Here is a 20,683-nt window from a genome sequence, read left to right as displayed (position 1 = left end):
ACTGGAATAGAGGAGAAGTTTACTATGATAAGTAGGGTGGGTCCTGGGGCTTGTTCAATTATTGTGAATAACTGATAGGGAGAGAAGGAGAGAGAGTCTGGCTGGCTTGGGTAGGGATATTGGAGTGGAGTTTGTGGATTTTCCTACTGTGCAAACATCCTCCTCTCAGGTCTGTAAAACATACCAAACCTCAATCTCAATTTGAGCATATTCAAATTTTGATACAAATATTTTGCATAGGTCTAGTGTAGGCCCCACTATTCTTCCTGCAATATGTATGCACAAATAACTCCCATTGACTTCAGTGGGAGTTAGTTACACACGGGACTGTTGGATGTGGTAATAACACAGGAATAAAGAGCAAGAAAACTGTATAATAAAGTTGTCACTGTTTTTACATTTTGGACATGGGACCAGATTAGCCATAAGAGAAAAGGCTGATAGGTACACATTTCTCCTGGATTAGGCACTGCTGTCATATTAAAACTGACTAAGGCAAACTAACTTTGAGCAATTCAACTTTAATTGACTCATTTTCTTATTGTTAAACCATTCACTTACATATTTTTGTCATGGGCACAATTTTGACCTCAAATTCATGTAATATGTTGTGCACCAATATACTAGGACAGAATTAAGGGTTTATAATTCAATACAGTAAATTCAGCACTTTAAAAAATATGATTGATGATTAATTAGTCTCTCTCTGTTAGGTACTAGAAGCAGATGCGTTATAAGTTTAATATATTGCTGTTATTTTAGCTGTTGAACAAATGTTTACAGGCCACAAGTGTATGTCTAACTCTCAGACCACCTATTTTCCAATTAATTTTGCGTTGTGTACACTGTGTTTTCAGTTCTGATATTGTCTCCATATTTCTCAGAAGAGTTCAGTTTCAGGTACTCAGAGACTCTAGCAGCTGTTCTTGCTTTATTAGACTCACAAAATGACAGAATAATGAATTAGGTTGCAGTCTACACTTGAATATATGTATTTTTAAATTGGTTAAGAGGCATTCCTTTTTGAGCTGTGTGGCAAAAGTACTACAGTATTGTCTCACAACTGCCATAGACTTGTCTATTTGTAAAGATATAGATCCAATTGGTTTAATTTAACTTACACAGTGGAATGTATTTTCTCCACAAAACCTACTAGAATCCTGGAACATTTATTAAAATAATACAATTACATATCTGGTCTAGTGGATGAAGAACTGGACTCAGAGTCAGGAAATCCGAGTTTTATATGGAGCTTTATCATATATTACTTCTGTGACCTTGGGTAAGTCACTTCACTCCTCTGTTGCAGTTTCCCAGTTTGGGTCCAAGAAGAATTTCTGTTCCTAAACTCATGGGAGCTCAGAAATGCTGCCATAAGCATTATTGGAAGCACAAGGCATTCCAAAATGGGCAGGAAGGGATGGGGAAGAGGTGAGGCTATAGCCCAGTCTTCTTCCACACCACCCTGTGGAGTGGGACTAGCATGTAGAGTAGAATCAACATACAGAGAGCAGACTGTGTTCCATAAAGGGGTGTAGTAGGAAGTGTACTGCCCCATGCACTTCAGAGAGCTCTGGAAGGCACCTGCACCTCAATGCTCCTCCTGGGGCAATGTGGGCAGTGTGTAATAGGTAAAATCTAGCTTACAGGTATTGCACAAAGCAGTTAATGGACTGGAGAATCTGACCCTGAGTGCCTTTACTTTTATATCTACTTCAGTAGTTCCAAAGTCTAACTATTCACAAGGCCCACATTAAGAAATAGCAGGATCCACTGGCTCTAATACACATTCTCATTTTCTGTGCTAAAGATTGTAATTTCTCCCTTGCTGCAAGTCAATTAGCTTAATAATAGTTCTACTTACTATAACATGGGAAAGGTGGACAATGAAGGAAAATAATAGAGTTCAGTGCACAGCAAATTATAGTTATTTTAGGGTGAATCAGGTGTGGGGCTTAAACCATTGACAATCTTGCTTCTTGTGTCAGTTGTGCTATAACCATAGACAGAACCCATACGTGCAATACATTATTTTCAATGTAGGGATGTTACCACTTCAGTGCTTTCACTGGGGTGCCTTTCCATGGTGCATTTTCCTTCCTCCCTTAGATCCAGAGACATTTAATGTCTTTTGATGAAGTGCATATTAGTGCATGTGTTACACTTTTTTGGGGGTAGGTAGGGGTGGGATTTAAAAGGATTTCCTGAGCCATGATTTCCTCAGTAAGGGCTGATGGACATCTTGTGGGATGACAAACCTCCTGTGTGGTATCCAGCCACAACAGTTTGAATTACTGTGTAAGTAGTTATTTTAGTGTCAATCCTGCCAGGTGCAGAATGCTTTCTGGAAAGCACTGAGAACCCTCAACTATCACTGACATCAATGAGAAATGAGAACATTCACTGCTTTGCTGGATTTTGTCCTTGTTGAGCTGTATAGTTTTATATTAAGAACTTTTGGGCCTAATAAATGACTTGTATTTTAGAATATTTATTTCCTTTTATCATTTTTTAATTTTCCACCTTTTAATTTAATCGAATAGCCCTTTGTTCTTGTGTCATGAGACAGGGAAAACAGAACCTTCTGATCTACCTTTCTAGACAATTCATTATTTTATATACTTTTATCAGGTTCCCTTTTATTCATCTCCTTTCTTAAACAGCCCAAACATTCCAATCTCTCTTCAAATTAGATTCTTTCCATGACCGTGGTCATTCTTGTCACCATTCTCTTATTTGCTTCTAATTCTGCAACATCCTTTTTTGAGATGGAGTGACATGTATGGCAAGCAGTATTCCAGATTAGGCTATACTACTGCTTATATAATGTAATTACAATATTTTCAGTATTATTCTGCAGTCTGTTCCTTAGGCATCCCAATATCTTAAAGCATAATGAATATGCACATATGTTCCAGCTCTACTGAAGACAATGACAAAACTCCCATTGACTTCAATAGGGCAAAACTAGACCCACAGTCAATTTATCTGTTTGGATGAGTATATTCTACCGCACATCCTAATGTATAAACTTACTAATGTGTACTAAATACTTTGAAACATCTCTGTTACCATACCCTCTCATTACTGGGATACAAACAGAAGTCCATAATAGCTACTTTGGAATCAAATTAACCCAAATAAACCATGATTTATTTTACAAATCACTGAACGGATACTCCTGGCCACTATGCATGGCGGAGCTAACACTCAGTTACATCATGAAATCGAGCAGGGAAGCTGATGGCATTGCAGGCCCAGAGACAAATGAGCGCTATGGAACACATTTCTCTGCCACTCTGAAGTCACCATCAGTCCCTTTATACAAGCAAATGCTGTACTGCTCATTGGGGTCCTGCATTAATTTGGGGACTTAACCAGACAACAGTTGCTCTAGGCAGCACAGAAGCCCATATATTTTATTACAGAAAATACAACTCCTCTATAATGTTCTTTATAGGTTCTTATACTATGCTCATCACAAAAGTATCTGAACATCTTCCAGTAGTTCATTAAGCAATGTGAATACACATCCTTCTTGTGTTGTTTGTTCTCTTATCTTCTCCCCAAGGGGAGAAGTGGACTATCTTGCTTAGGTTTAGGGATTTTTTTTTTAATATACATGTTGCTATATATTTATGTCAGAGAAGGCAAAGTCAAAGAAATATGCCTTGCAATTGAAACAGAAAGTGGAGAGGTCTGTAATGGTCCTTGGTTCTTGTGGCAGTTCATTCCACAGTCTTGGACCGGCCTCTGACTCTGCACAGACTAACTTTATTCTTATTTTAGAGAGTTCCATTGTGCCAGAGAATCGAAGTTATTGACAACTGTTTTCATCCCAGAGCTTTAGGTTGTCTTTCAGCTATCCTAACCCAGTCCATGGAGTGTCTTGAAGATAATGACTGAGAACTTGAACTTGAATTGATATTCTATGGGAAGCCAGCATAGAGAGTAAAGGACAGGTTTGATGCGCTCATGGTAGCCTGTTTTACTGAGAGGATGTGCTGCTGAGATCTGTACCATTTGGAGTTTCCTAAACACTGAAGGCCCAGATATATCACATTGCTGCAATTCAGATGAGAAGTGACAAAGGCATGAATAACTGAGACCATGTCACCATCCAATAGGATAGGATGGAGTCTCTTTGTCAATGAGAGATGACAGAAAGCTTTATTTGTACAGACTGTAATGTGAGAGCTTATTATGAGTAAGGAATCCAGAAGTGCTCACAATCTACAGACTGACTTGACCAACTGTGGGTATGTACCCTCAAGGAAACTGCACCATGGCTGCAAACCCTTCAAAAGGCTTTCCTCTGCCTAACCTCTGTCTCGCTTGGGTTCACCTTCAGCTAGCTTTTCTTCATGCATGAGCTGATCTTGCCCAAGCACTGGGCCATCTTGGTGGTAGAGGTCTGGTCATATGTGGTGAAGGTAGAATTATGTGTCATCTGCACATTGCTGGCATGTGAGTTCGTCATCTGACCAATACAGCTAGTGTAGTTGCTTGTAGATGTTGAAAAAGACTGGAGAGAGAATTGATCCTCATGGGACTCTATAAGTGAGAGGTCTAATAGTGGAAATGCAGTTTCCCATTATTACTCGTTAGGCACATCCCTCCAGGAAGGACTCAAACCATTTTAGCTCATTACCCTTAACTCCTGCCACCTCTGTCAGGCAAGACAGAAGTATTGCAGAGTCAACCGTGTCAAATGCTACAGAGAAGTCCAGGAGGAGAAGACTAGCTGTCTGCCCTCCCTCTAGGGACACCAGGAGATCATCCATCAGTGCCACTGAAGTGCTTTCAGTCCCATGTCCTTGCCTGAATCTTGATTGTGCTAGGTGTACATTGTTAGCTTCAGTTAAATTTGCTTGTAGTCGGCCTTTGGCTAGCTTCGCTGCAAGGTTGCTCAGCAATGGGAGGTTTGACGCTTGGTGTTAGTTGGCTAGAACCAATATATTCTGGCTGGGTTTCTTCACTGTTAGTCAGACTATTGTGTGTTTGAAGGGGGATGGGAAGATTCTTTCTATGAATGAGACCTGGTTTATTTTAATCAGGAGTGGCACCTGTGGTTCATTTCTCTCTTTCACTAGCCAGGACAGGCATGGGTCAGATTCACAGTCTTGGGTCAAGACTCCTTTAGGGTTCCAGAATTATTTGATCAGTGGCTGCACTGAACTCTAAGAATGCAGGTGGGCTGTCAGCTGGTGGCTATTAGTGGAGCGGATCCACGCTGCTGGAGAAGTCTTGCTGAACGTGTCTCATCTCTTCAGCAAAGCAGGATGACAGTTCTTCACAGTGCTTGGTGCTCTGTTCTGATGTTCAGGATTGATGAAGTACATTATCACTCTGAATAGCTCCTTGAGCAGGATTTGGCAGCTTCAATGGAGGCTGATAGGAATGTTCTCTTGGCCTGTCATATAGCCTCTGCATAGGCTTTGAGGAATTCATTATGTTTGATCCTGGAAATCTACAGCAGGTGCTCTCTCAATTTAAACTCCTCCACTTACATATACAAACAGTCTGGTCACACATGCTCCACTTCACTTGGTAATAAAAGCACTGACTATGATGGACATAGGTTAGTAGTATTGTCAAGGTTCCTTCCCCACTCTGAACTCTAGGGTACAGATGTGGGGACCTGCATGAAAAACCCCCTTAGCTTATTTTTACCAGTTTAGGTTAAAACTTCCCCAAGGTACAAACTATTTTACCTTTTGCCCCTGGAATTTATTGCTGCTACCACCAAGCGTCTAACAAATATATAACAGGGAAAAAGCCCACTTGGAAACGTCTTTCCACCCAAAATCCTCCCAAACCCTACACCCCCTTTCCTGGGGAAGGCTTGATAAAAATCCTCACCAATTTGCATAGGTGAACACAGACCCAAACCCTTGGATCTTAAGAACAATGAAAAAGCAATCAGGTTCTTAAAAGAAGAATTTCAATTGAAGTAAAAGTAAAAGAATCACCTCTGTAAAATCAGAATGGTAAATACCTTACAGGGTAATCAGATTCAAATCATAGAGAATCCCTCTAGGCAAAACCTTAAGTTACAAAAAGACACAAGCAGGAATATACATTCCATTCAGCACAACTTATTTTATCAGCCATTTAAACAAAACAGAATCTAACACATATACCTAGATTGCTTATTAGCCCTTTACAGGAGTTCTGACCTGCATTCCTGCTCTGGTCCCAGCCAAAGCAACACACAGACAGAGAGAACCCTTTGTTCCACTCCCCCACCCCAAGCTTTGAAAGTATCTTGTCTCCTCATTGGTCATTTTGGTCAGGTGCCAGCGAGGTTATCTTTAGCTTCTTAACCCTTTACAGGTGAAAGGGTTTTTTCCTCTGGCCAGGAGGGATTTAAAGGTGGTTAGCCTTCCCTTTATATTTATGACAAGTATGGATGTATGTTTTGTATGTGAGCAAGAGAAAAACAGCAGGAGATAGAGACAAGTTCATGTAGATTTATATCAAAGGTGTGTTTGTATGTTCAATTCTGCTTGGCCCTTGGATCTAATTACACTCAAACTGGCCCATGGCTAACAATAGAGTCGTCTTGTTATGTTTTATTAGTAAATCCTACAAAAACTGATACTGCTGATGGCAGTATACTATATCTACCTGATAGTTATATATAAGTCAAAACCTAAATGCTCACTTTTTTTCATCCTTCACAAGATATCCTTAGGAGATTGGTCTCATTTCATGCTTTGAGACACTGAACAGAAATCTGTTCCTACTAATCCAGAATATTCATTTAATACTGCAGACAAAGATGGATGAATCAGGCTTTCATTGAAGGGTCTAACGATTTTATCAGACACAGATACTTGAGAAATATTTTTGATGCCATTACAGATACAGTATGCCAAGAAATTGCACTAGTTTTTTTTAGTTTTTATGGAATCATTTGGGATTTTAAAAACATTTTTGGTTAAATTAATGCAAATTAATAAATATTTTTTAGAAAGAACAATAACATGTTCTTCCCTAAAATTTTCTTAGGGCCACATTTTGCCACTTTCATGGTGATTATTACCTTACTTTGTGAGGTGCAAATGGTTAAGGATGGACCCTTAAATGTTTGGCCGCTTAAACCGTGGTAGAGGGCAAACAGCACTTGAATTCAGTCCTTCCTTTTGATATGTTCAGTAGGTTCACATTTCCTTATACTAGTGGTTCTCATACTGTGCTTTGTGGACTGATTACTTGCAGGTCATATGGTGCTTGCATCTCCTCCTGCTCCCATCTGTTTCCACAGAATCAAGGTTCTTTTTTGTAAGAAAGGAGTTGTAAAGCTATTGAAGCAGCTGAATACAAAGAGAAGGATCCAATCTATGTGGCCCCACTTGGAGCCACTGCTACATAAAAGGAGAAAAAGGAGAGGAAATAGGAGTAATCCTCAGAAACAAGAGACCAATGACTAAACAGAGTTTCCAGCTGGATAGATGACTAATGACATCTGACACCACATTTGTCTTACATATAAGTAAGAATAAGAGCCATAAGATCTGAGGTCTCTTCCTAATTCTGCCATGTGGCTTTGGGCAAGTCACATAATCCCTGTGTGCCTCAGTTTTCTGATTGGCAAATGAGAAAAATATTTGTATACTAACAATACAGGACTCTTGTGAGGCTTGATTCATTACTTTTTATGAAACACTGTGCTAGATCCTCAGCTGCTGTAACCTGGCCCAAGTCCATTGACATTAATGAAAATCTGGCCCTTTGAGATCTTCAACAGTAGAAATGTAAAGTATTATTAAAAAGTAGGCAATGAGTTATAAAACTATTCAGTCTCCTTTCACAGTTAGATAGCACTTAAGCACTCAATGCTTTATAAACATAATGGGCATTGCTGCCAAGGTCTTTCTACAGCCACTATCAGATCACAGTTCAACCAGCAGTCTAGATATAAATTCAAACAAAATAAATAGAGGTTTGCAGACCACAAGATCAGCTTCTTTGGTCCATTAGCTCTTATGTCCCACATAAAATATAAGTAGCAGAGATCGTTTGCAGAGCAGGATTTCCTGTGTTGACTGATGCTTTTCTTACCTGCAGGGCTAGTGAATTGAGAATGCCCTGGGAAAATGGCACTAACACAGGTTCTCATATGTCAAAAGCTTACAGATTCACAGATGGTACTGTTTTTTGTGGTTCATTCTGTACTTGTGGTTGTTTCCAGACTATTACAGGAAGAAAGCCTCTCTGGTGAAAAGCTACCATTGTATGACCAGACCACAAAGAACATTTTGGGGCTGATTTTTATGGGGATTGACTTGAATGTGAAGTACACATATGCATTTCCTACAGAACCAGGTTAATAACTTAAACCACCAAAAAAACCCTGTATTCACATAACGTTAAGCTAAACCGACAACGTAAGTGAAATCATAGTGAGGACTTAAATTTAATGTTAAATTCACCTCATCAAAAAATTTCTGTGAACTGTATAAGTTTTTAACTTTTTTTAGAAGAGAATATTATTTACTTGATAGTGTAATGGTTCCTGTGTAATGGCTCCTCTTAATGTTTTTTGTATCTATGACCAAGTGATATAAAGAGAATTCCTCCCAATGGAAGTTTTGTTTCCTGTAATAGGCTGAATATATGATTATTTCCTCAAAAATAAACCCAAACTACTTTATGGTAAGTACACGAAAGTTTGTGAAATAAAACATGTCATGATCACTGAAATATATGAAAATATGTACTTTACCTTTTGAAATGTCTACTATTTGCACAAATAAAACGTTTTTGCTAGACTTGCCATTTATGAATAAATACATTTAACACTTTTAAAAATGTATTTAAAAATGCCTACTTTTTAAAATTATCTATCCATCAGCCCAAAAGCAAACAGCTTTAGGAACAATTTTTAAATAAGTATTTAAGACTTATGGTCTATCTTTTCAAAGGCAGCCCCTAAATCTATACCTGCAATTTGTCAGGGCAAAATTTTGGCATGCTATTTGTGTGTATATGCAATTACAAAAAAGAGTGCATTTAACTCCCATTATTTTATATTGTATTGTATGCTCAATAATGTTACACTGTGTGATCATGCAATGAAAGACTATATTGTAACTCATACAAAGACACTATTGTACTTTCAATCAATAACTACTAGGCAGGTATGCTGAAACATCTTTGTATTACACTAATAAACCATGGTTTATCTTGTCTTTCCTCCCCGTTTATCCATTTTATACATCAGCTGTTGTGTTGCAATATATAGAGATTGTAAGCTCTTTGGGGCAAGGACTAACTTTTTATTATATGCGTATACAGTACCTCACACAAGGGGGCCCTGATCTCCAACTGGGGTCTCCACATGCTACAATAATTCAAATAAAAAATAAAAAACAATAAAACACAAAAGGAGGAACTGTTCAGGGTGGAAGGAAATCTTAATTTTGAATTTCTTGAATTCTGTACAATTAAAGTCTCAGCTTTAAAACGTAATCCTCAATATTAATAATTTTTTATATTCAGTAATTTATTTTAGAGACCACTGGAAAAAAGGGAAATAATAATCATAAAGTAACAAAAAGCGGGAGAGAATGCAGCCAGAATTGCAGAAAGAGATTCTATTTACAATGGAATAGCAGCTATAGTGTTACACATATTTTATGGTCTATTTCCTCAAAAGTGTCACATCCAAATACAGCATAGTATCAACCTTGTTTTGTTTAAGAGATCTGATAAGTATACAGCAAATGCTGGCATCGTGTTGCTATATTAATTTAAATCAGAGGGAATGATCTGGCAGGTTTAGGACTAAAAGGTCTCCTACGCAACATTGCAGAGTATTAGTGCTAGGCAAGATGTCAAGTAATGTATACAAAAGCCAGATTTTGTTTTTTAAATCAGATACCCCCCATCTGTGCACATGCAGCTGTGTGCTTACTTAGATGGGAGCAGTGAAGGCCTTATAAATAGCAGACAGTAGAAGTAGAGTGGATACCAACTGCAGATTTTCCAGTAGGTGAGTGCTGATTGCATCAGCCCACTGACAGGCTGGTAGGGAAAGGCCTAGAGAAGCAAAGCAGAAGAATTGGCTAGGTCAAGTAACTCCTCCTAACTGGCTAATGTTAAGACTGCCAAACCTAAGAGTTCGAAAAACAAACCAAAATAATCCATGAAATTTTTCCAACCCAAAAATGTATAGAAATTCTTGTTCCAGGGCATGAATTCCTGTGCCAAAGTGAACAACATGGCACCATTGCAACAAGTGTCATGCCCTGTGTCAGGGTTCCTTCCCCACTCTGAACTCTGGGGTACAGATGGGGGGACCCGCATGAAAGACCCCCTATGCTTATTTCTACCAGCTTAGGTTAAAATTTCCACCAAGACAAAAAAATCCTCATACCTGGATTCAGTATGCTGCCACCACCAAGTGATTTAACAAAGAATCAGGGAAAAGACCACTTGGAGACGTCTTCCCCCAAAATATCCCCCCAAGCCTTACACCCCCTTTCTGGGGAGGCTTGAGAATAAACAAGATGAGTACAGACCAGCCTTGGGTTTTTAGGACTCTAAAAACCCAATCAGATTCTTAAAAAGAACTTTATTAGAAGAACAAAACAAAGATAAAAGAATAACTCTGCAAGATTAGAATGGAAGATAATCTCACAGGCAGTCAGATTCAAAACACAGAGATCCCTCTAGGCAAAACCTTAAGTTACAAAAAGACACAAAAACAGGGATACACATTCCCTCCAGCACAGCGAATTTCACAAGCCAAAAACAAAAGAAAATCTAACGCATTTTCTAGCTAGATTACTTACTAACTCTATAGGAGTTGGATTGCTTGCTTTCTTGATCTGTCCCTGGCAGAGGCATCACACAGACAGACAAAGCCTTCCCCCTCCTCTCCCAGATTTGAAAGTATCTTGTCCCCTTATTGGTCATTTTGGTCAAGTGCCAGGTTACTTGAGCTTCTTAACCCTTTATAGGTAAGAGGATTTTATAGTACTGTATCAGAGTTTCTTAACCCCTTCCCTTTATATTTATGACACCCTGTAAAAATCAGGATGCTCACAGGAAAATATCTCATGGTGGGGAAGATGAATGCTCCGCTCCCTGAGTGCCTGTCAGAAAGTGCTGCTTCAGACTTGGCCATGTCACCCTCTCAAACTCAGAAGTAACAAACCCTGCTCACACACCTCACTTGCTTTTGGCTGGGTTTATGATTCAAGCAACCAGCCCCATGGTAAGCTTTGCTACCACACTGCTGTCACCTGAGTTGTGTTCATACCTCTTTCTAATCCTGGAGTGTAGTTCACCACCTGACTCCAATTTTTTGGTGCTGTATCTTTTTCTTCCAGTTCCATTTCTTGAGCTAGCACACTACCCTTGAGGAGCTTTGCTCAATATTCTGACACAGCAGAGTGGTGCTTGAGCCTCCCTGCACCCCTTAGAAGAGTTGCAGCAACTTCCTAAAGCACCCAGCTTTTGACTGAAGCCTCCCACCCAAAGTGCTGCCCCAGTCTCACGCTGTTAATGTATCTGACCTGAAAAGGGATAATTTTCTATTTGTACCTGATGCCATTGCCGCACCTGAAGATCAGAGTGACTCCTGCAGGTATCCTGAACTAGGGAGACTGCAGCTTTGTGGAGGATGTGTGTTTTTTCTCTCTCAAATTCACTGCATAACCTCTAAACATTACAAAAAACCCAAAAAACCCAACCCCCTAAACAATTAAAACTAAAGTGTAAAAGAATTTAAGCCTTGAAAAAGAATTGCTTGCCAATTATGTGTCAAATTCTCCAGCGTTGCTTACAGACAGCTTCTTTCCTCTGAAATCTCACTTATGTTGTGTGTATTAAATGAGGGCACAGTGAGCTGTAGCTCACGAAAGCTCATGCTCAAATAAATTGGTTAGTCTCTAAGGTGCCACAAGTACTCCTTTTCTTTTAGTAATATTTAGATTGAGCTATTCAAAGGATCTGAAAGGAAATAGATGTCCCGCTCCTTTAAGCACCTTTGAAAATCCCAGTTTAGTGGTTAAGTGTCAGTGTAAACTCATCATACCAAATCTTATTTACAAGCTGCAAATGCAACCTAGCTTTTATCAATACTTTGCCTTTCAACTTAAATTCACCTTGACCTTGGGGGCAAAACTTACCTCAGATTTACAAGATAGGAGTCTCATGTCAATTCTTGATAAATCCTACCTAATCCAAGCCAATTTCAAACATATTGTGCTATATTATGCTAACCTTCAATATTCCACAGTTTAATAGCCTGACTGTTCCATTCTTTCTCCACCAGGGATAAATAAGCTGGTAAATAGACTGATTGTGTGGTCCATTTAACTGAATATCAATTCTTATGGACTTCACCTAAGGTATTTGTTGAAGCTTTAGCAATAAGAATTCTCAATACTTTAATACTTTTAGAAATTAAATCCTAATTATTGCTTAATCTAAAAAATCAAAGAAAAGCAAAACAAAAAAAGACAGAGGCTTGGCTTTAGACACCACATTAACTATAAAAAGAAAAGGAGTACTTGTGACACCTTAGAGACTAACAAACTTAGAGCCTAAGCTTTTGTGAGCTACAGCTCACTTCATCGATGCATACAGTGGAAAATATAGTGGGGAGATTTTATATACACAGAGAACATGAAACAATGGGTGTTACCATACAGACTGTAACAAGAGTGATCAGGAAAAGTAAGCTATTACCAGCAGGAGAGCGGGGCGGGAAGAACCTTTTGTAGTGATAATCAAGGTGGGCCATTTCCAGCACTTTACAAGAACAGTATGAAGTGAGCTGTAGCTCACGAAAGCTTATGCTCTAATAAATTGGTTAGTCTCTAAGGTGCCACAAGTACTCCTTTTCTTTTTGTGGATACAGACTAACACGGCTGCTACTCTGAAACCTCACATTAACTATAAGCCAGATAAAACAGAAGCCAGCATCAAATTATTAAATCTTATAGTATATCTGCACAGTATTAGAGCTCAAACATATTAGATAAGGAACAGGAGACTGCTTTGATCTGTGACAAATCAATATTCCTTGGGAGACATAGTTCATCAGCAAATTTCTCTTTAATCATTTTTTGTTAATCATTTCAAAAGCAGGTTGTATTACTTACTGGATTGAGAACAACTGTGAAAAACAACTCCCCACCCTGGATACTCTTGTCTAGTTCTTTTGGACCCCCAGGATACTCCTTATAGAAAATTGTATGAGTGAACAGACCACAGGTTTGCCGAGGAAGGACCTGAGTAAAAACAAGATGATAAAGAAAAATATCTCAAAACAAAATTACTTTCATTCCTTTTGTAAACTAATAAATTGAATACAAATGAACTTTTGTAACTTTACTATTTACTTTCTGTTATTAAACTGTTATGTAGATTTAGCATTGCACTGTTAACTGAAGTCAGTAGTTAGACTGACAATTAATCCAAGCCCTGGGTAAGTGAGCTGTAGCTCACAAAAGCTTATGCTCAAATACATTTGTTAGTGTCTAAGGTGCCACAAATCCTCCTTTTCTTTTTGCGGATACAGACTAACACGGCTGCTACTCTGAAACCTGTCATACTGACATATATATACATTTTTTGAATAAACAAACGAACAAACAAAGAATGACCAACCACAAGTCATTTTTTCCCATAAATTCATGAATTTATTTTTTTTTTGAAACACAGTGACTACACAGTCAAAAAGCCAGATGTAATTCAGAGTCTCCAAAAAAACCTCTTTATGTACTTGATATCTAATCTAACTGTATTTTAAGGCTGGTTACCAAAACTTTTTTAGTTCAGAAAGTGAGGTCATAATCTGAAATGTGATTTTATAAAAATAGCTTCGTGTGTTCTGTATTTATTGATTGTTATTCAAATCTGTTCAGTTTCCACTTAAAAGTAGGCTCTCTTTTGTGCCAGTCCTGAAAATTCAGTGCAAAATTTGAAAGTCAAATTGGTTCTTTCTTGCTCATGCATCATTGACAATAATGATTGTGTTCAAATGTAGTTATTTTTGTTGATGATGCATAAGTTACAGTAGAATCCAGCTCACTCTCTCAGCTGTGCCAGCTCTGCAAGATTAATGGTAGTAAAAAGTAGTACAAACTTATTTTTGTAATGACTAAAATAAGCATGTATGACTCTAAACATACACAGGGAATAGCTCCTTTGAGTAAGGTGCTGCTATTTCATGAATTTGCTTTTTATAATAGAACCACCTTTGAAATGTTTCCTTGTATCCCCAACTTGGAAAATGGATGGGTTTCAATCATATATATATATATTTTCTGGAAAAAACATATTTTTTTTCCAGAAAATTTTTTTCCAGAAAATTTACATTTTAAGGCTGAACATTTTAAATACCTTTAAAAATATAGATCTAAATCTCAGATCACAGTGGTTATCAAACAGCAGTTTGGCAAATTCAGTGTTTGCTAGAATAAAGGCTCAGACTTTTTAAACCTGACACCTACTATGGAAATTCCTTACTTGGAAGAAATTATGCTAGTATATGAATCATTCTTTTCTGTGGTAATTTTTTCAACATTCTACAGAATTTTACATTCTACAATGACTATAGACCAGGGATGGGCAAACCGTTTGGCCTGAGAGCCACACCTAGGAATAGAAATTGTATGGCAAGCCATGAATGCTCACAATATTGGGGCTGGGATGTGGGAGGGGGTGAGGGCTCTGGTTAGGGATGCAGGCTCTGGGGTGGGGCCAGAAATGAGGAGTTTCGGGTGCAGGAGGGAGGTCTGACTGGGGATTGGGGTGCAGGGGTGACAGCTCTGGCTGGGGGTGCGGGCTCTGGGATGTAGGAGGGTGCTCAGGGCTGGGATCGAAGGGTTCAGAGGGCAGGAGGGGAATCAGGGCTGGGGCAGGAGGTTGGGCTGCAGGAGGAGGCCAGGGGTGCAGGCTTTGGGTGGCGCTTATCTCAAGCTGCTCCCAGAAGCAATGGCACGTTCCTTCTCTGGCTACTACACAGAGGCGCAGCCAGGCAGCTCTCCGCAGGCACCACCCCTGCAGCTCCCATTGGCTGCGGTTCCAGAGTGTGCGGAGCAGAGTCCCCTGGCTGCCCCTTCGCATAGGAGCTGGAAGGGGGCCAGGCTGCTGCTTCTGGGAGCAGCATGGAGCAGCCCCCAACCCTGCTCCCTGGCTGGAGTGCCAGAGCTGGGCAAGGCCCAGACCCTACTCCCCAGCGGGAACTTGAGGGCCGGATTAAAACTGCCGGTGGGCCGGATCTGGCCCACGGGCAGTAGTTTGCCCACCCCTGCTATAGACCATAAATCACACATAATTATGAAATATATGGAATTAACGCATTTGTTATAATCCTCCAAATGCTTTTTAAATTCTTCTGGTTTCCCTGACGAAATGCCAGTGCAATGGGTACAAAGGTACAGAGATAAGTTGAGCAGGAGGGGAAATGCTTCTGGTAAATCTTATATAATGTCTTTATTATGGCATGTGTTATCACCATCAGCCTGCAGATGCAGAAAATTAATGCATTTGCTCTGAAGAACAGAAAGCCTGAGATTTGTGACCTACAATGTTAACAGAGAATTTTGTGTCAGTAACGAAAAGCCACTGTCAGGCAAGTAGTGCAGTCAGTGTCTGTCAATATGAATTATAGGGAGTACAATGGGGGAATTGGGTGATTTGGACTAGAGTTGCCTCCATGGAACAATTCCACAGCCTGAGAGGAGGCTTTCTTCCCTCCAGCCCCCTCTGGGCTTCTTCCCAGCACCAAAGCCTTGCTACTTGGGCCAAGAGCTTAGCGCTGGGTTTGAGCCATAGTAAGAAGCACACTGGCAGAATGTGTGAGAAGGTTGTAAGGTGAGAGCCATTTCATACAATTGAAGCAGCACTTTATTGTTTAAAGATGCAAGGCCAGATTTTCAATTGGTGTATGTTGGCATAGCTCCTTTGCAGTCAGTGGAGCGATGCCAATTTACAACTAGATGAAAATCTCACCAATAACACGCACCAAAGTATTACTGGTGAGATTTCCAGCTGGTTGTGAATTACTTTGTTACACCGACATTTTCCTTCAGCTTTTTAAGCCATTATCAAAAGCAGTAACAGATAGGCCCCAATGTCAGAATTTATGCTGCTCTCATCAGCAGTACGACGAATGCCAGCAAGAGGCTTAGACATGCTGATTTTAATTAGCAGGTTAATGTCAACTATACCTTACTATTTCTACATAGCAATATGTGCTTCTCACAATGTTAACTTTCAGGATGCTGTGCTTTTACACTTTTTTTGTTTTGTTTGTTAAAATGAATCATGAAAAGCTGAAGCAGTAAGTTTGAATATAAAAATCATAAAAGCATCTCACCATGATATTTTTGTGGATGAAGCCCCGTCTGTACCGTGCCGGTTTTAGATGTGGATACTCTTCTGTGCTGGTGATTTTGATATTCCAGACCTTTTTCCAGGCCTCATAAAGCTGAACATGTACAGGGTAAACGCCGGAGTGGTGCGGAGCTACCGCATAGCCCATGTCAGTTGGAATGCCATGTTCCTGAAAAATATCAGAAAAAGTGACTGATCTAGAAAATTAATTTAATGCTTGTGTCGCTTGCAAACACCTTTTCTGGGAGACAGCATAGATAGGTCTAAAATGCAGTTAGGAATGATTTGAAGACGCATGCTGGTTATAAAAGGGAAGCAGCGAGATATGCAAAGGTTTGAATACACAAACCTATAACGAAGTTTTAGGAATAAGAAAAGAAGAATGACAGAAGTGTAAGAAAAATTATTTTGTGTTCTTATACCAATACCTCAAAAAGGAGGACATATCTTTGCAAGTTTTTGAGAAAAAATTTCTCACAGACTGAGAATTCATGAAGCATGCTAATCAGTAAAAGGGCCTGTATTCTGCTGTTAAAAAGTCCCCAAATACAAAATATGTGACCCCACTCACTGTGAGCCTTTAAATAACAAGCTCATACTCAGGCAATACTCTTGCTGACTTCAATAAGTTTTACCTGTGTAGTGCTCAGGGCCAGAGCCTATTGCCACTCTGCTGATAAAATTCACTCTCTGTGCAGAGGACCATTACAAGACCTATATACCACTTAAGTCCCAAGTGCACAGGGGTAAAATTTCCCCTAAGAAAAAGTTGTAAGATCAGATGTTCTCCTAGTATTCTGTCCTTGCTGTGTCAGCTGAGCAGGAGCAGAACAGCTGGTTCCATGAATATATCATTGTTAAACAGTTAACAATACACAAATTCAGGATTTGTCTGGCTACCTCTTTAAAATAACAAACACAAAAGGTGACTGCTTAGTCATAGTGCTTAAACCAGAGTACTGACTTGGCTCTAAACTAGTACTGAGGCACTCCTCTCCTTTCCCAGACTCACTCAGCACTACCCTCATGCTCTGTTGATCAGCACAGTGTAATCTTTGTCTAAGATGTTTTGTGCAGAATCCTCTTACCACATATTTGGGACAAAATGATATCACTTTCCAGCTCCATTTTTTTCAGATTTCCAATTGAAGATTTGATTGTCTTAAAATTTGACTAAATTTCACAGTTACTACCAACTAGAACTCCCTTTTATAGTCATCTTCATATACTGCTACTCAGCTCATTATCTAGATACAGTATGTGTCTGCTGGCATGTAAATGACCCTAAGTGAGTTTCTTGCTGATTTTAATAATCTTGCCTGGTTCACTTTAAAATCTTAAATGGATAGCCACATCCCTAATCATATTTCCTCAAGATTCCTGTTGTTCTTTTTCTATGCCTTAAAATGAGGACTCCACTGTAATTTTAAATCTCTCTCTCTTATTTTACTGAATTCAGTTATGGATCTCACTTGGTTATCTCTACTATAATTTACTAAATTCTGTGTTAAAGCTAAATTCCTAAATTATTCTGGGTGAACCTAGTGATTTCTGAAACTACAACTTGTAGGTAAAGAAAACAATCATAAGCTGATACCCAAGCCAAGAGAATGGAGAATTTTCCCCGATTTACTACTTTTTGGACTTTTACTCAGGTTTACTGGGATCATACCCCCCATATACACATATACTGCACAGGGAGGGAAACTAGATTGATAACATTTAAAACATCACACAACCCTATACCAATGGGAGAAAAGCATCTTTTTAACACTTTAGAATTTATATAGAATAGCTTTATCAACTGCATAACAAAAGCATAACCTCACTTTTTCTTCCACGGCACATATCAGTTTATATTGTGATGCTGTCACTCTTCTTGCTTGCATGTAAAAAAATATCATTTTTTTCTTTTGTGGTTAATTAAGTGATTGTAGAAACTGACATACAGTAGAACCTCAGTTACGAACATGTTGGGAATGGAGGTTGTTCGTAACTCTGAAATGTTCATAACTCTGAACAAAACATTATGGTTGTTTTTTCAAAAGTTTACAACTGAACATTGACTTAAGAAATCTTTGAAACTTTACTATGCCAAAGAAAAATGCTGCTTTTTCTTTTTTTAGTAGTTTACATTTAACACAGTACTGTATTTCCATTTTTTTGTCTTTGCTGTCGCCTGATTGTGTACTTCCTGTTCCAATGAGGTGTGTCGTTGACTGGTCAGTTCGCAACTCTGGTATTCGTAACTCTGAGGTTCTACTGTACAGACATTCCTGAAGAATGAAACCATCTCTTTATCTCCAAAGCAGATGCAGAATGGGCAGAAGCACAGCATACTTCCTTTCACTGCTTTGCCAAGTTGCTGGAACCATGACGAACTCTTAAGGTGAAAGGGTAATTCATTTTCCATAATCATCAAACTCTGGCCTCTCTCCTGAGACTGCCATCAAGGCTGCCAATTGGCATGGAGATTTTTGTGGACGCTTGCCCACTAGGAGTTGGGCCTAGTCCACTAACTCATTCACATTGCCTATGAACAGCCATATAAGAGTAACTACTTTTTGGTCGTGTCGGACTTGGGGTGGATTCTAATTTGGGATCAAGAGATCAACGGCTTACTACTCCCCTGAGGCATCCAGTCTCCAACAATGGGAACCTGCAGTTGACTTTACCCTGCAGAACCTATGGAAGGAATTTGGTATCAGAATTAATGCTTTCTTTTCCTCTAGGTATGAAACCTCCTTGGGCACAAGGGCCCTCAGAGATGTAGCGGATGCAAATTGCACTCCATGTACCCATTCATATGTATAGATACAAACGTGTGTGTGTGTGTGTGTGACATTGGCCCCAAGTTCAGGACAGTCAAGATTTAGTCCTAGATTACTGACAAGTTTTCTACAAATGAAGTGTCACAGCTACAAAATCTGTTTGATCACGATGCAGAAAGGCTAGAAATGGAGTTTCATCCCATTGGGAAGACAATGTTGTCAGTGTAATACACAGTATTTCCTTCTAGTCCTGGAAGAACCTGAAAAAACAGACATTAAAGTTGTAAAGTTTATAGGTAAAGACAAGCTATTTTCCCTCATTTTAGGGATTTAGGGCCACTTCTGGGCCTGGTACAGTGGGACTTCTAAAAACCATACTTGGTTTATTAGGTAGAGGATTTTTTTCAAATCCCAATAATTAAAAAAAAAAAAATCTAAAACATCTGTAAAAATTTTTTAAATTCATGGCAAACACAGAATGTATGATGCCATGCTATGGCATATGGTTTTATTACCATGCATTTAAGATAGCCTGAATAGTTCACTTTGAGCTTCCTCACTTGGTAGTAATGCAGCCATCCAAAAGTTATGCTTGATAAGGCCTATATATCACACTGTCAATTATTCCTTATATATATGGTTGGTTCTCTACTGTGGGTGCAGAGTGTGTGATGTACATTCACTTCAATACTAAGTGTGTCTGAGTAAAAAGAGTATAGGACTCGGCCCATTGATTTGACTACAATCAGTTATTTAGCTTTAAACTACTTAATTCCAGTACAGAAGTTTCAATTCCCCTTTCTCTTATCTTAATCTTTTCTACTTCACTTGAGCATGCACAAGCATCAAAAGGAATAATTTTTGTAAACCGTGTAAGAGACTGTATTCTCTAATGTCCTGTTTAATCTTCTTCTTTCAACTCTAAACAAAAGTCTGAATTAAGGGGTTTCTTAATCTTACACCAATATTCACTAATAAATATGTAATTTAATTAAAATCTTTCATACTAATTATGAGCATATCTTTTCCCATGTAATAGTATCTTCTTCAGTATTTTTCAAATATTGTTATTCTTATACTATTTCATACAGAAGTAAGAAGTTTTACTGAATTTCATACAGAAGTAAGGGTGGCAATACCATACCATGAGTGGTGGCTGCTGACTGAGCGCCCAGCTCTGCAGGCAGAAGCACAGAAGTAAGGGTGGCAATACCATATCATGTCATCCTTACTTCTGTGCTGCTGCTGGTGGCGGCTCTGCCTCCAGAATTGGGCTCCCGGCCAGCCGCCACCGCTCTCCAGCTACCCAGTGCCGACGCCAGCAGCAGTGCATACGTAAGGGTAGCAGTACCGCAACCCCCCCCACAATAACCTCACAATCCCCCTCCCCCAACTCCTTTTTGGGTCGGATCCCTACAATTAAACACCGTGAAATTTCAGATTTAAATAGCTAAAATTGTGAAATATTTGATTTTTAAAATCCTATGACTGGGAAATTGACTAGAGTGGACTGTGAATGGAAATTGACTAGAGTGGACTGTGAATGGAAA

At 39.2% G+C, this 20,683-nt stretch overlaps 1 protein-coding gene across 5 annotated transcripts in view; it reads right to left on the bottom strand.

Annotated features, from left to right (window-relative positions):
- The window catches only part of LOC140910327 (bifunctional heparan sulfate N-deacetylase/N-sulfotransferase 3), a 121,590-nt gene that overhangs the window by 45,610 nt on the left and 55,297 nt on the right, over positions 1 to 20,683 (bottom strand). For all 5 annotated transcript variants that reach the window (XM_073340984.1, XM_073340982.1, XM_073340985.1 and 2 more), the window contains 2 exons: positions 16,346 to 16,531; positions 13,122 to 13,250 (listed from right to left, as the gene is read on the bottom strand). In XM_073340984.1, the coding sequence (XP_073197085.1) occupies positions 13,122 to 13,250; positions 16,346 to 16,531 (315 nt within the window). The remainder of the gene's footprint in view (positions 1 to 13,121; positions 13,251 to 16,345; positions 16,532 to 20,683) is intronic.

The sequence above is a fragment of the Lepidochelys kempii genome, chromosome 4 (genome assembly GCF_965140265.1).
Source record: "Lepidochelys kempii isolate rLepKem1 chromosome 4, rLepKem1.hap2, whole genome shotgun sequence".
Taxonomy (NCBI): Eukaryota; Metazoa; Chordata; order Testudines; family Cheloniidae; genus Lepidochelys; species Lepidochelys kempii.
Note: the sequence above shows the minus strand (reverse complement) of the source record. Positions and strands in the feature narration are given on the sequence as shown.